This window comes from Haliaeetus albicilla, chromosome 22 (assembly GCF_947461875.1).
Source record: "Haliaeetus albicilla chromosome 22, bHalAlb1.1, whole genome shotgun sequence".
Taxonomy (NCBI): domain Eukaryota; kingdom Metazoa; phylum Chordata; class Aves; order Accipitriformes; family Accipitridae; genus Haliaeetus; species Haliaeetus albicilla.
Window position 1 is genome coordinate 21,302,222 of NC_091504.1, and position 13,913 is coordinate 21,316,134.

General features: G+C 40.3%; 2 protein-coding genes across 5 annotated transcripts in view; one reads left to right on the forward strand and one right to left on the reverse strand.

Moving 5' to 3' along the window:
• CARD11 (caspase recruitment domain family member 11) overlaps positions 1-10,060 on the reverse strand; it is a 115,690-nt gene extending 105,630 nt beyond the window's left edge. Inside the window, exon 1 of the mRNA XM_069810297.1 lies at positions 9,821-10,060. Coding sequence (XP_069666398.1) covers positions 9,821-9,896 — 76 coding nt within the window. The 5' untranslated portion in view covers positions 9,897-10,060. The remainder of the gene's footprint in view (positions 1-9,820) is intronic.
• A 381-nt stretch (positions 10,061-10,441) lies between these two features.
• The window catches only part of SDK1 (sidekick cell adhesion molecule 1), a 419,203-nt gene continuing 415,731 nt past the window's right edge, over positions 10,442-13,913 (forward strand). For 2 of the 4 annotated variants that reach the window (XM_069810299.1, XM_069810302.1), the window contains exon 1: positions 10,854-12,593. In XM_069810299.1, coding sequence (XP_069666400.1) covers positions 12,122-12,593 — 472 coding nt within the window. In that variant the 5' untranslated portion in view covers positions 10,854-12,121. Of the gene's footprint in view, positions 10,767-10,853; positions 12,594-13,913 lie in introns of those variants that run through there. The other 2 variants (XM_069810300.1, XM_069810301.1) reach the window with 2 other exon arrangements.

Here is a 13,913-nt window from a genome sequence, read left to right on the forward strand (position 1 = left end):
GCACGCATTGTTCAAAGAATGCCACAAAGCAAAGCCTCTCTTGTAAATAAGAGAAATATGGAGACTCCAAACAAACTTTTTTTGCAATGCCTTTTACACACAAATTTAATTGGAAATTTATTTTTTTAAGAATTAATTGTAAATGTCTTTCCTTGCTGGCTTTCTTTTTGTCCCCAACGCAATCATCTTGTTTTTCTCTTGACAATTCTCTCAGAATTTGGAACTTTTTAGTGTCTTTGTTTTCTTTCTTTGTTGCACTTTAGAGTAATTCTTTGGGTGCTACTGTGATCAACAAAGATCACTGGATTCAGGCAAAACTGAGAACAATCAACCACTGTGCAATAGCAACTTCCTTTCCTCTCTTCTCCCTGAAACTAATGGCTAAGCTCCCATTGATAAGGTCAGAATTTTACTCCAGCTTGTGAGGTAACGGTTTCTCTAAGGTTTGATAAAGCAATGTTGGCCTATATTGCAAACTCTCACTAACTTTTAAAGCTAAAAACTGTACACAAACATTTCTCTTTTTTTAGTTTGAATATTAACACAACTTATTTTTATTGGGAAACAATACTGAACATGAATAAATATCTAATTAGGAATAACAAAGATGCTATTTACAGATTATTTTCTAAATAAGCAACAATGTCTTCTACAGACAAGGAAGCCATTGCATTTCTAGGTAAAGTATTCGAAGACCAGTTACCAACTGGAATGGTCTAAGTGGATAGATCAGGAAAGCTAAGCTGGTGAACACCGGCAATAAACTAAACATGTTAAACTCAGTGTAGATTATTTCACTTCAGATGTTAAAATCCCTTAAATTCTGAACTCCAGCATACTAGAGCTCACATTACTCAGGAATGATGGCATCCACAAAGGGATTTATCATTCTTCAATTTATGTTCTCTAATTTCACACTTTCAGTTGCCTCAGCTGAGCTTTTTCTAACTGTCACCATACAGATGCAAATTCACTGTTGACAACCCCTACTCTTATTTGTAGTCTGAAATAATTTAGCATCACTTTCCAACTGTGAGCTTTTTTTTTTTCTCCCTCTCCCAAGCATGCTTTTCCTGACAGATTAAAGATCTATCAGAATATCATTCTCCAGGAAGGATCCTGAATAACATCAGGGCAAAAAATGGATCTCACAAAGTTCCCCCATACACACACTTCTTCCACACACCTTTCAACCAGATGATGATTTTTCTGAAGTTTATTTCAGTTTATCATTCTCATCTAAAAGGTTGAACATCAGATAACACACTTCTTTTTAAAACCATAATCATGCAAGACGTTATGGCCAAATGACAGCGCTGAAGTCAAAGTGCATTATATCAAACAACGGCAGATTATCTGTCAACCTTGCAATCTCATCAAAACCACCAGCATGCTTGTTCAATATCTGTTTTACATAAAAATCACATCAATCAACACTGATTGTTAATTTTGTTTCTACTGTGTCCACCTTAACCAGCCTTTCAGTGCATGAGAACTGATCCTCAATTAACATGTCTGGGATTAGTTGTGGCATCGTTTTTAACCTTAAAATATTTACACTGGATTTTCTTTCCACTCTTCTGGAACTTTTAATGGGAGTTCAAGATTCATTAAAAAAAACTCTGATAGTTCACAGAACTTCTTGGGCAATACTTTTCAGAATCCCCTGTATATCTAGGCATTGTATTATATTATATTATCCAAGCATTATAAACTTGAATGTATTTTGCATTCTTCCTTGTGACTCTTAAAAAGTATTACTTTTGACTAACAAAGAAATACATCGCTATTTCTTTCCAAACGCAGAAGAAAAATACACAAGAGTTGTGTCTATAAGGGGTAATGTACGCACTGCCTTCTTTCAATTTGTTTAGCCCTACTTATTAATATTTAGGCTTTTATAGGCTTTTAAGGTTATAAACTTCATAATTTAGTTCAGTTGTGAGTGAATGAACCCAAGTTGCAACTCAATATTGAAGTTTCACCCTTATCTGCTTAATTTTTGTCCTTGTGAGGGGACTTTAAAAGCTCCTTTATAAGACTGTCATTAAAAGCAGTGCTATACATTCTCAGCAAAATAAAGTAGCCCTTATTCTAATCTTACACAGTGTCTGATCTGGAATCCACTATAGGTCTGGGAAAAAAAAATTACATGAATTTCCATGTTTTTTTCACCTTACCAGTATAAGCTAGAAGTAATGACACCAAAATCTGTAGAGTTGCACCAGTTCAACTAACATGCTAGATCAGAATTAAGTTCCATTTCTTTGTAGCAATCCAGACTGGGCTGAGCCTTACTTTATTTCACTGTTAAGGCAACAGGAGTCCTGTCCTGATTACTGAGTGCTTTATATAGCATGTCATCTCACCTTGTAGTTTGTACTTACATTTTCCTCTTGTAGCTATGAGAGCACTGTGGAGCTGCTCCCAAAAGAAGGTCATATTATAGTCATCTTGGAATACTTAAAAACTGAGGATATGCATACAAAGTCAGGAATGAGATCAGATTTAAATATTAATGTGAAGATTTATAGAGTTTTTTACAATACATTCATTAAAACAGAAAAAAAATCCGTAGCATTATTGTACTGCAACTGCCACTCTAAATTTCATTAAATTTTCCATATGTTGCTAAACTTATTACTAAAAGAAAAATCTCCTATCTTTTCCTGTCCCAAAACCCTGTATTAGTAGAATCACATGTATGTATAAACCAACTACATGAGTTAGATCATATTATAACTCACTAACAATTATTTTAAAAGTGTATTTACATTCACCCCATATAAGCATAATGTTTTTTTTCCATTACTGTGAATTATTTACATCAGAAGTGTTGATTCTTGAAACTTAGGTTTCATCAAACTTGACCTATGCGAAATGCATGCATCTGATGTAGTTCTCTGAACTATTGATTTTTCTGCATCCATCTGTCTCACACTCACTCTGTTCTGAGTACTCCCTGAAGAATAATGCTGGCATCTGTTTTAAGTATAAGCATTCCAAATTACTGCATAGATGCATTACTGAGTAGTTAAGAAAAATCAGTGGTTTCTATGTAAATAACCACAAAGCTTTCCTACATTCTTTAAAACGTAAATTTCTTTAATAAAGATTGTTTTATTTTATTTTTAGTCCAATATTTCTCCTTTAATTCAGCTACTGCAGTCAAAGCTATTATAATATTCTGCTGCAGTTTAAATTTACCACTGGTGTGAATTCCTTTGTTGTGGGTGTTTTTTTCAAGGAATATGCATTTCATATTGTTTACTACTGAAAAGTGAGATTTTGAATCTGAATCAAATAAAAAGACCTTAATACACACTGAAATACATTTTCACAGCTTTCCTAAAAATGGTGCAAGGGTGTCACCCAAGTGAATCACTTAGAAAATATTTCAGATTAGCCTTTTAAAATAATATTTAATTGCTATGGAAATTAAGATAAAATTTCTGTAACTAGTATGCATTCTTCCCTTCTGAGCACAGAACAGCAATAATAACTTCGAGCTAAAGCTATGAGAATGGTAAAATGTGCTGTCTGTGTCCATAGCCTGGATTTCTACAAAATTAATTTCTGCTAGTAGAATCCTGGTAAGAGACCTGTGGAAAAGAAAGCTCTTCAGTGTTAATCTGGACCCTTGTTCTATCTTGAACAGAGTCAAAGATATAATATAATTGCTTTTGATCATCCTAAAAAACCCAAACCAACAAAAAAATCCTTATAAGGAAAGGAAGAATCACAGCACTGAGAAGAACCAGTCTTGAAAAGCAGTGAAGCACTGACTAGATGCCAGTTGAATTATAGACAGTCAGTCAAGAGATGGGGGTGAGCTGACATGCACAAGGATGCAGCCAAGGAGAACAGTGGTGACAAATAAATTATTTTAGCTGCTAAAGATAAGAACCTGCTGGTGAAGATCCTCTGCACCAAATAACTGGGGAAAAATGTTTTGGGACAACTTTAATTATATGCCAAAATAGCAGTACTTGTGAAAACCAGATGGCACACTGGCTCACTCATGTTAATCCCCTTACTTCATTTCCCTGAACTGACAGAGTCTGGTCCATTTTTTATTTTTGCAAACTGGAGTTATGGGATCTAAGCCTGATGTCTCAACTGCAGTCATCAAGAAATCTGGAAAATTCTTGGATACACAATTTTGCAGGCCCAAAAAGATTAATAAAGCCAAAATGTCATTAAAAGACAAGCAACGGTCTCATTATGGCAGAAAACTCTCTGCTGAAGTCCCCACAGTGGCAGATTCCTCTGGATTTGAATCTTAATTTAAAACACTACTAATCAATACTTTTTCATATCCTATGGAGAAAAAAATAATTTATAACTAAGGTGGCCAATGCTGCAGTTGCTGTAAATACCTTCTATGTATTCTTTAAAGCTTACTTTCTCATTTCATGACCTGTTCATTTTATATGATGGGCAAATTGTAGACGATGACAGCAGTAATATGGCTGAGATGTTATGCCCCCTTTAGTAAGTGTGATTGCTCAAGCCCTTGTAGTAATTGTTCTCATCCTCCTTCTTGTTATCTGTTTATCACACTACCATAAATGGGATTTTTCTTTTGAGGTTTTTCCATTACAGCCATATCAATCAATTCAGAAAAAATGTAGGATTGTAATAATGAACTAACTCATCACATCTATTATGTTGCATTTCTCAATTAATTACAGTATCTCAGGAATATGCTATTTTTGGAATATGATCTCCATGTATACATTTAACACTGTTCTTCACAGTAATGAAGTAATCCCATCACAAAATGTTCAACAGATGTCTTTACTTACTTAAGACAAGGTGTTTATACTGCATCTGAAAATAACCCATGCACTTGATAAAAACACAATCTTCTACAACACTGTTCAGGGACTACAAGAATGTTGTTTAAGTCTTCATAATATCTTTGTGAGTAAGCATATGGGAGACAATAATCAGTTCACTAACCACTGAAGTAGCATCCTCTCTGGGTGAAACCATGGTCATATTATAGCATCTTAGTAAAAGAAAATCAGGAAATTAAGAAACCTGTAACCAACAGAAATGACACAGGATCTGGCATGGTATACAATGACATCAGTTTTTTGTTTTGTTTTTTTTTAAATATCAAAGTTACTACTTTGAAAAATGGAAAACACCATGAAATCTAATCTCATTTCTAAGCACTTCACATTTTACGTTCTACCTGAAACACATCCTGCAGAAGCACTACCTTTTAATGTTGTGGATGGGTTTTGGTTCAGTTCTGGATCATAAAAAAAAAGTGGAAAAAAAAAAAAAGCAGCTAACACCACACTCACTATAGTCTGACAGTATTCTCTGAAAGTCTTCTACCGAGTGTGATCAAGTGTAAGTTGATGCATTAACGCATTTCAGTAGTAATATTCAGTTGCAATTTAGTAGATTTCTTTTGTACTTATGGTTTCAGGTTCTGCTTTATTTATTTATTTTTTTTCTGATCAACTAGAAGGTTGAGAAAGTTATGAAGATGGCACTCGTAAGTATAAAGGTTAGGTACAACCGAAAGATTTAGTCTTTGTCCAAAGCCCTCCCTAGTATTTATGGGCAATTTCAGATATTCATTAAAGTGCTCAGGTCACTTGTACCTGGGGCATCATCTGAATCATGAAAGGGCAATCCCTGCAACCCATGGCTGGATAGCCAGACCAGCTGGTGTTTGAAGACACAGACTTCTTAAAAAAAGATCTCTCTCTACATTCTAGCCAAACTTGTCTGGAGTAGAATCATTACAGCCCCTGTAGTCCTCCTCTGGGAGGCTCTAAGAATGTTTTCAAAAGTCTACATTTCAAAAACGCAGAACCTGTTGTCTTGATCCTTTATGTTACTTTGCTAACTCTCTACTCCATAAAACACAGCAGGGCGACGTGGCTAGGTCATCGTGAATTTCTTCTGATAGCTAAATGGGAAAGCCTATTGTTACATTGGGACAATACAGAAGATGGGATAATTCAGAAACTACACTAGCCCCTTCTCCTGACTGTACAGACATTGTCCATATCAGCTTAACTGTATTTGAACACAAACACAGCTGTGCTACAGCTCTATCAGGATAGCTCTTAGACTCATAAAAGCCATGAAACATACATTTCAATGTATTCACTCTGCCCTCAACTTTTACCGCTGTGCCTTAGAACTGTACCTTGTCTGTTCCTGGACTCCTAAGCACAACCATATTAACCAGCAAGTGAAGGCATTTAACTCTGAATTTGCTAGCATTTCTAAATTTAAAATCAGACCTAAGAGGTGTATAAATCTAATTCTAATTTCTTTTATGTAAATTCAAACCACATGGAGAAAACAAAAATCTGTCATTCTGTTTGTTTTGGGGCTTTATAACTGACACCATATTAAGTTATTTAAGTCCAATAAAATTTAACGGGAGTTATTCTTGTTCTTGCAACAGTGTTCACTGCAGAAGATACTTCCAGAAGTGTGGTGAAGTCATTGTTTAATGTCTCCCCTGAGACTTCCAGCTATGTAATGTGATATTTTTTTTCCTCTCTTCCAATGTTTATTATTGATGTAGAAGCATATTTACACCATAAAAGCAAAGCAGCTGGCTAGTGACCCTTGGGAATATACCCTTGTTAAGGAAGATTTTAGCCCCCTCCCAATAGTTTACTGCATTCAGGTTGATTTAGTATGCTGAAAAACAATCCCATTTGAAAGTAAGTTACTTTCTATTCACATACTCATTGTTTTCTAAAGCTCTGTCCCTCCTGGGAGAAAAGGAAAGGCAATATAAAAATCTTCTGGGACAATCATGTAGTAGTCAATGCAATCGCTTGCCCTAAGTTTTGCACTTTAAGTTTTTGAGTGAAGGAAAATGGAAGTGCAGGAACAAAACACAAAACGGTGTTTTCAGGGTACGCACATGATCTATGCCTTCTGTAGGAAAGCCTTCTATCCAAGGAATTAGAAATACTAATTGTTCTACATTACTTATGATTAAGATCTTACTAGAATATTACCTTTTAGGTTGCAATAGTATATTATGATTTTGCCTTTTAAAGTGTTCATATCTCTCTCCATTTAATTTTCAAAGTTTTTGGTAAGGGTTTTTCCTTTACCAGTTAAATTTTTCAGGTAGAGTAAGTCATCATCCAAGAAAGTACACTGATGGAAAATACTACACAATACAAAATTAATCAGTGATTTTTTTAAATTTTTTTTTTTGGTAGAAGAATGAATTCAAGATAATTACTTGGCTTATAGGACTAAAATAGGCAAGCAAACCATAGCAATTACCTGGTTGAAAAAACTTAGCATTCGGTATAATCTACACCCCAGTTGGTGACTACCCATCAATGACTGCAAGAACCAGAGACTGCATCAGGAGATAAACCAGATCAAAACAACATGCTGCACACCTCTCAAAAAAGTGTATAAACTTATTTGTAAATGAGAATGCTCCCTCTAAAGGAGTTTAGCTAACTCCAAATGCTAGAAAGAGTCAATAAGCTATACTCTAGAAGATGTAAAGTCTTATAAAAGGAAACTAAGAATTAAGGTTGCACAACACTGGCGAGATTTTCCTCTGGAAGTAGTTTCATAATTCCATTTTCTTGGCTAGAAAGCTGCCTTTCATTAAGTGGCCTGTCTTGAGTAGTGGACCCTTCTATTCCTTTTTCTTTTGTCTCATTGTCTCACCACTTATTTACATAAGTTGTCCCACCATTCTGTACTAATTATACAAAAGTCTGCAGCTGTTAGAAGACTTACCACATTCACACCTCACTGCAGAACACAACAGTCATTGGAAAAAAACCCTCTTTTACCTCATTTTCTCCACCTTTAAGTGAAACTAACTACCTTGCTGCTTCTTTTCTTTTACTTACTCTTAAAATTCCTGGAAGCCAATCCCCTCCTTTCTTCTGTCTTTATGAGCATCAGATTTGTTGTTTCTGCTTTTTCAGGTGGGAGAGCTGTTCTCGTACTAGTCTTTCTGCTTCATGTTTAACAGTTTAGTTCCTCGCTTGTTACATGCATGCTGGAGGGTGAAGAAGAAAGTACGGAACAGAGGTACTAAAATGATGAAATGCTTTTACTAATCTAGATAACAAGACTTCAGTTATTTTTTTTCTGGTTTGAACACTATTAAGTACAGTTATTGCAACCAAGGCAAATAGAAAAAAATCACAACACAAATGTTGTCCTCTGTGACATGTCAAAGGGACATGGTTATTCTTAAAAATAAGGAAATAACAAACTGAAAACATTTCACCCAATATGTGGAGTTGGCAACTATAAAAGACACTACCATATTTCAATAACTTTTAAAAAGCAAGGCCTGAATGATGAAAATATGTCAGCTTCCTATTCTTGTGTTTGCACACTGAACAGATTTAAAGTGCTACAAGGAAAATGTATTAACTCCAGGAGGAAAGAAGCTTTCACTAAAATTAAACAAGGTAACAGAAATCAGTATTTCTCTTCAGTAGCATCTTGGTTGTAAAACTTAACAGTTTGATAATGATTCTTTCAGCAGACTTTAGACAATGATAACATAACCACCGCAAATTGTCTTCCTCAGAATTTATAAGGAAGCACTGAGTGCTTTCCCCTAGCAATCAAACTGAACTTGAAATCTTAAAACTAAAATTTCCATCAGCAGCCCTATGCTCCTTTGTTAACAGTACTTAAAAAAACCCCCAACCAAATGCACAATTAAATATACTTTCCGTTTCCAGATAAGGTAAATCAGTCCCACCCAAAATTACTAGTTAAATAAAGTTTCTTCATGCTGCAGTAAATTAACTACTATTAATGGCACAATGGGAGTTACAAACAGATTGTTACTTCCTTGAGGTCAGTTCTCAACCCAGCTGAAAACAATCTAGGTTCACTTTGCATTGTTCTCAAAACAGACATATGGAAGGGAAAATCATAAGCACTGGGTCCTGATATCTGTAGATAATTATTCATGTGGTCTACACACACAAAAAAAGGAAAGTGTGACATGAGAGATACAACAGAATTGCTATTTACACTCTATTGACCACAAGCAAGAGACAACTCTTGAAGTACAGCTCATGTCTTTTAGTTACCGGGAAAAGATGACAACACGAGAATTTCAGTACAGCAACTTCTAGAGCAACAAGCTTTCACATGCAGGGAAGAAGGAAGGGCATAACATGGATGTCGTAAACCTCAATAACCTGTTAGATACTACAAGAAATGGGCACCAGTGTAGGTGAGAACCTGGCAGACAAGATTTACCTGTGAGATACAAAGGGATGGTCAAGACGAAAAACCGACGAGCGGTTTGCATGGATTTGATGGCTTGGATAGAAGAGGGTGCAACCAAGGAGCACGTGTTACACGCACAGGGCAGACATTGCCATGGAACTAGTAAATGCTGTTCACCTGTACTGGGGTGGCATAGAAACAGTGAAGACACTTTACCTTTTTTATGCTATAAAATAACAAAGGCATGAGAAAAAGGTGTTTTCTTGAAAAACGTAACCCAGCTAGAAACCAGTAATGCCAACCGTTAATAATACAAAAAAATGACCTTGCATTTGATGTGATTATTTACTACGTTTGCCTGCGTGACTATATCGTAAGAGATAGCTTGTCAAAAAGGGAAAAAGAGCAGCAGCTGGCTGCCAATCTTCAACTCAAACATTCGCTAAACTCATTGAATAAAAAAAAAACAACCCAAAGCAAGCTCAGAAACTTTACTGCGCTGCCAGCCTCGCAGGCTGAATTAAACACAACACGACGAGCAGGAAGGGGGGGGCTAATTTGCACCTCCGGGCTCCCTGGCTTTGTCATATACCTGCTATTTTCCTCGTTCGCTGACAAAAAGAATAGCTGCCGGGAACGTACAAGCTGAAGCAGCCGCACCCCAGCATTCCTGGGCGTGCCTGGCGTGCCCCCTGCCAGCGGCAGCCGCCGCCACCACAGCGGCAACGGCGGCGCCTCACAGGCCTAGGGGGCGCAGCGAGCGCGGGGACGCGGGAGAACGTCCCGCCAAGGCGCGCACGCGCGCGGCCGTTAAAGCCGGCGCGGGGACGAGCGGTGACGCGTCCCCTCAAGGCTTGCACGCGCGCGGCCGTTAAAGCTCAGCGCAGGGACGCGGGACGACGTTCCTCTCCACCCCCCCCCCCCCTCACCTCCCGCCTATGCGCGAGCTGCGGGCTCCTGCGCCCCGGCCTCGCGCGCCTGCCGCCCAATCAGCGGCTTGGCTGGAGGCGGTGCTAGGGGACGGCGGGGGGGGGGGCGGGGAGGAGCGTTAGGGCGAACAGCGTTTGAGGCGGTTGCGGGCAGGTCCCGCGCTGGCGGCAGGGTAGTGTGCGTGTGTGTGTGTGTGTGCGTGTGCGTGTGTGTGTGCGTGCGCGCGGGGAGGGGGGGGCCTCCTCCTCCGGCGTCTGTGGAGAGCCGGCGGGCAAACCTGTGTGGAAATGCCGCCCTGCAGCCCGTTCCTCACAGTTCCACACACATAACCCCCCCTCCCCATCCAGCAGCTTTCCTCCTCAGCTCCGTGAGAGGATGTTCGTTCCCCCCACCCGCCCCCAGACACAGCCCCGTTGAGGTGTAGGTCAGGGGAAGGTGGGACGAGGCGCGGGGTGTGTGTGTGTGGGGGGGGGAGCCCCGCGGGCTGTGGAAAAGCGTGAGGGGAGACGGGAGGTGAGCCAGCAGGCGCAGCGGCCGGGGCGGGGAGTGTGTCTGCCGGTTTTGAGGGAGGTGAGAGGGGAGCGAGGACGCGGGGCGGAGACGGCGAGGTAGGAGCCCGGGAGGGATGGCGGGTGAAGTGCGAGCCTGCTGCCAGGGGAGGGTTAAAACCGCGCTGGTGCTGAAGGAGGCGAGAAAAGTTCAGGCTGTCTTTCGGGGAGGGGGGGATGGGGGGGGCTGAGAGGATTTTTGTTTGATCAACTTCGCGCCTAGGTGCTTTGTTTTTAACTTGCATTTATCCTGGGTGTACTTCTTTTATAACTACTCGTATTCTTTCTTTTTAATGAGGGGGGGGGAGGGAATCCCCCCCGAAACTTTTCCCTTTACGGAAGGCGGGACTGAAACAACACCCGATGCATTGTTTAAATGTAAAACCTTCAGCGCTTTTTTGTTTGGTGGGTGGGTTTTGGGGTTTGGTTTTTTTTTCGGTACGGTTTTATTGCCGCCGCTGCTGCTGTTGTGATAGCGCTTTGCCTCTTGTGTTTACAGCTTCTGTAAGGGAGAGAGGCTCAGAGGAAGAACCAGGATCCCTGGGCTGCATAAACAAGGAAAGCAGGAGTCCATCTAAGCAAAGCTGGAAGGATTTCACCTTGTTGCTGCTTGTTTCGGGAGGTTTTCCCTCCCCCCGCTCCGGACACTAACCAGCTGAGGGTTTGTTTCGTTGCTGCGTCCGTAGCCAGCCAGAAGAAAAGCGCTTTACGTGTTAGAGGTGATTTTTGTCGTGGTCTCCCTGCAAGAAAGAGACCAGCACCAATCTTCGAGGAGGAGGGAGATATGATCAACTGAGGTTTTCCCTACCTCCGGCTGAACGTGAGAGTTCAAGTGACACTGCCGCTGGCCTGTGGCTGGCTGACTGCACAGCGAGCTGGAATCACAGCCAGAGCTGCTCAATTTACCTGCTCGAGGACCCTTCAAACCCTTCTATTGACGGTAGAGATTTGTATCCAAAAGAAAATCGGATTAATATAAACTATGCAGAGCTTTGCGGGGATATCTGGAGACTACCCTGTCTGCATGGCTAATCTTGAAATTGTCTGAAATAAATCCTTAGCGCAAGGAATAGCGAGATACTTTCAATTAGGTTTTTTTTCCTTGACGCTTTTTTTTTTTCCCCTTCTACGAGAATTTAACACTTCCATCGCAAGGTTTTTACAGCAGAATGGGACACATGCTGGAAAACTCACCATGCTTCACAAAAATCACAGGGGTAACAGTTTCCATCATCGTTGCGGTATGAAAGGTACTCTTTGGATTGTCTTGGGTTGTCTGCTGGTGGCTGAGATGGATCAGTCTTTCTCTGTTTCTGTTAGTGATGTGCTGAAGGATCCGGATTTACTGAAATACTGACGCCAATAAACTTACTCCCTCTCTGTTGAAGGCATTGGATGTGACAGTGCAGAGAAACATGTGTTTCACATTTCTGACTGGTTGTTTTGGTGCAATCAATACCTCCACAAGAAACATTGACTTAGGTGGCGATTATCATACCGGGAGGCACGCGGAGGGCTGCTTTCGGGTTGCATGCAAAGTGAGCACAAATCAAAGAGTCCGCCGTTCCTGTGAAGTGGGGGCTTCAGTCCCCCCCAAACTCCTGGGCAAAGGCAGCGGGCGATGTTCCCAACCCACCACAGAGAGCCCGGCCTCGGGGTGCGGAATGAGCAATGACCAAAGCGCTGTCAGGAGTGGCAGGCAGTCGGATCGGATGGGGATCAGTGAGGCAATAACGGTTGAAAGAAGGGTGGATCGCGAAATTATTGCCCGAAGGAATAGCAGGCGAAGCGGAATGATGATAAAGTTAAACTTCTGTTTCATCTTCTGTCGGGGATGGTGGGCGTTTCTGTTGCTTCAGCTCCACATGTTGCAAGCACTGGCACAAGGTAGGGCTAGAGACATTTTTGTTTATAGAAATGCTGCATCTGCCTTCTAAGAGGAAGGGAATCTCGCTCGGGTACAGAGAAACCCTTTTACTTTACCCTTACCAGAGGTAAACTGCAGAATTCGCACTGAGCTGATTTCGTGTAGGAATGGTCGTTTCTTAAACACAATCGTTTCTTTATGGAACAGGGATTTGCAAACTCTACCTAATGTTTCTCTCCCTTTCTCGTCCTATCCTTCCCCTATCCCAACCTCCCACAGAGAATCAAAAGCCCAATGGGGACCCCACCTGCTTTTTTTATTTACTTAAATATGTCTGTACATTTCCGTTCTTTTAGGCAGCAGAAGAGTTAACTGCTGCTTGTGTGTGTGTTTAAAAACACTGTGCACTGAGATAAGTTATTAGGAGAAGGGGAGTCATAAATCCGCCGACTAGAACTAAATCAGGCATGTAAATGGAATTCTTTAAACATATGAGTACTATTCTGTGTGAACCTCCGTTCGAGCATTGTTCATTTCTTTTGGATTGCCAAGTAACATTTAGCTGAGACAAAAACTGCAATTGATTCGTATCTGAGCATTTCCACATCAGAGATCCTTGCAGTCAAATGAGTCACTTGTAAACGAAGGGTCAGAGTCGACCAATAGACTTTAAATATCAAGTGTCAGTCACTTTGCATGTAAATTCCCGTCTCAAAAAATTGCCAAATGTAGCTTAATTCTTAATAATCCTTTGACAGAGTAAACAATAAATGGCAGGCAGAAGCATTACAGTTGGCTGCGCCAAATAACAGGCTGAACAAACGCAGCTTTCACTTTCTTTGCTGGATTGAGTTTTATTGCTGTGTGCATTGTCTGGCTGAAGTGGTATGTGTTGGACAATGCAGAACTGTATCGTGTGGGACGATGAGTTAGTTATTAAAAGCGGAAGTTAATACTCTATGAAGGGGAATGGTCTTTGTGTTTTAGTTCTTTGTTTTCAAGTATTTCACAGGGAACAACGGTGCCTTCAGTTTTAATAACTGGATGGGCTTGTGTGTTGAGGCAGAGGGGTTATAAGCCAAGTCTGCTGTAGTTTGTCAGCTCAGGGTTTACTACTGTATCCTCAGAAAGTTTGGAGCCGCAGGATACAGAAGAGTTTTAATCAGGTGTTTAATAATGGACTCCACCCTCATAAACCTTTTTCAGTGCTTTGTTTATGCTGTCATTGCTATTCCCAAACTACTTATGCTGAGGCCTGCAAGCCCTAACAGGGTATTGTTATTCTGAAACAAGACATACCTGAAATAATTCCCTCTGCCAATTAGAATTCCCATAACTTT